The sequence below is a fragment of the Portunus trituberculatus genome, chromosome 27 (assembly GCF_017591435.1).
Source record: "Portunus trituberculatus isolate SZX2019 chromosome 27, ASM1759143v1, whole genome shotgun sequence".
In the NCBI taxonomy this organism is placed as follows: Eukaryota; Metazoa; Arthropoda; class Malacostraca; order Decapoda; family Portunidae; genus Portunus; species Portunus trituberculatus.
The window spans coordinates 6,111,855-6,113,300 of record NC_059281.1 but is presented as its reverse complement, the minus strand read 5'-3'; the positions used below and the strand labels follow the sequence as shown (position 1 = coordinate 6,113,300).

Below are 1,446 nucleotides of genomic sequence, written 5' to 3'. Positions count from 1 at the left end.
TTCTGTTCTATAAATATGTATCAAAGAATTGTAGAATATTTACATTGCAACAATTTCATGAGCTTACGTGTATATCTAAATTGTTGTGGTCAGTAAAACAATCGTGTGTGTGTGTGTGTGTGTGTGTGTGTGTGTGTGTGTGTGTGTGTGTGTGTGTGTGTGTGTGTGTGTGTGTGTGTGTGTGTGTGTGTGTGTGTGTGTGTGTGTGTGTGTGTGTGTGTGTGTGTGTGTGTTCCTTACCATGGCTAGGAGGAGGCAGTAGAGAACCAGAGGAATGACACCTTCTTGCCTCATCCCCTTACCTTTATATACCTGCCTGCCTGTGTGTCTGTCTGTCTGTATACACACCTCATTTTACACCTTGATATGCCCCCCATCTCAAGGTCACCGTCCTCTACCACCCCCACTCACCCCAGCCTTCTTGAGACCTAATTTTGATGTTGAGGAAGCGAGAAGGGTGACGACGCAAAAAATAGACATGAGGAAGAGAGAGGGAGAGAGTGCGAGAGGGGAATGATAGAACAAATTGGAGGGAAGGTAAGGAGGGAGGGAAAGAGGGGTGGGAGGGGGTGATGGAGGGAAAGGTGTCATTTGCGTGATATTTTAAGGTCAGTGGGAGATCTGCAAGAAGGAGAGGGAGAAGGAATGAGGGAGAGTGAGGGAGAGGTGAGGGAGAGGGGAGGGAGAGGGAGCCACGGCGTAAAATCACCATACACGGTCAAGTTGTTTCAGAAAATGTGTACGTATTAATATTTTTGTTCCTGGAAGTGAGAATGTTGTGACGGGGAAGGACGTTTTCACTCACTCACTCACTCACTCACTCACTCGCTCACTCACTCACTCACTCACTCATTTATTCACTCACTCACTCACGCATTCACTTGCTCACACACACTCACTCACTCACTCACTCACTCGTTCACTACCTCGCCCACTCACTCACTCACTCACTCTCTCATTCACTCACTAACTCATTCACTTGCTCACTCACTCACTCATTTACTCACTCACTCACTCATGCCTTTACTTTAGACTCTCTCTCTTTCACTCACTCATTTAGTTTTTCTTATATCGTTCGTTCATCCATTCATTCATTCATTCACTGCCTCCACCATTCTGTATTACGAACATATTTTTAATCACTCATTCACTCACTAACTCACTCATTCACTTTTTTGCTAAACTTCCTCATTTGTTCTAGTTCATTCATTGTTACTCCTTTATTCATTTATCATTTCACTAATTCATGCAGTAACTCACTCAACCTTATTCTCTCTCTCTCTCTCTCTCTCTCTCTCTCTCTCTCTCTCTCTCTCTCTGTATCCATTCATCTATTGTTTTACTCACTCACTCACTCGCTCGCCAACTCACTCACTCACTCACTCACTAATCAAGAAAATGAAAACAAATCAAATGCTTTAAGAACAACGACATTAATAAATCAAC

The 1,446-nt window shown here is 43.6% G+C and overlaps 1 protein-coding gene across 1 annotated transcript in view; it reads right to left on the bottom strand.

Annotated features, from left to right (window-relative positions):
• The window catches only part of LOC123509757 (glycine-rich cell wall structural protein-like), a 2,235-nt gene extending 1,959 nt beyond the window's left edge, over positions 1-276 (bottom strand). Inside the window, exon 1 of the mRNA XM_045264276.1 lies at positions 241-276. Within this exon, the coding sequence (XP_045120211.1) occupies positions 241-243 (3 nt within the window). The 5' untranslated portion in view covers positions 244-276. The remainder of the gene's footprint in view (positions 1-240) is intronic.
• Between the last annotated feature and the right edge of the window lie 1,170 nt (positions 277-1,446).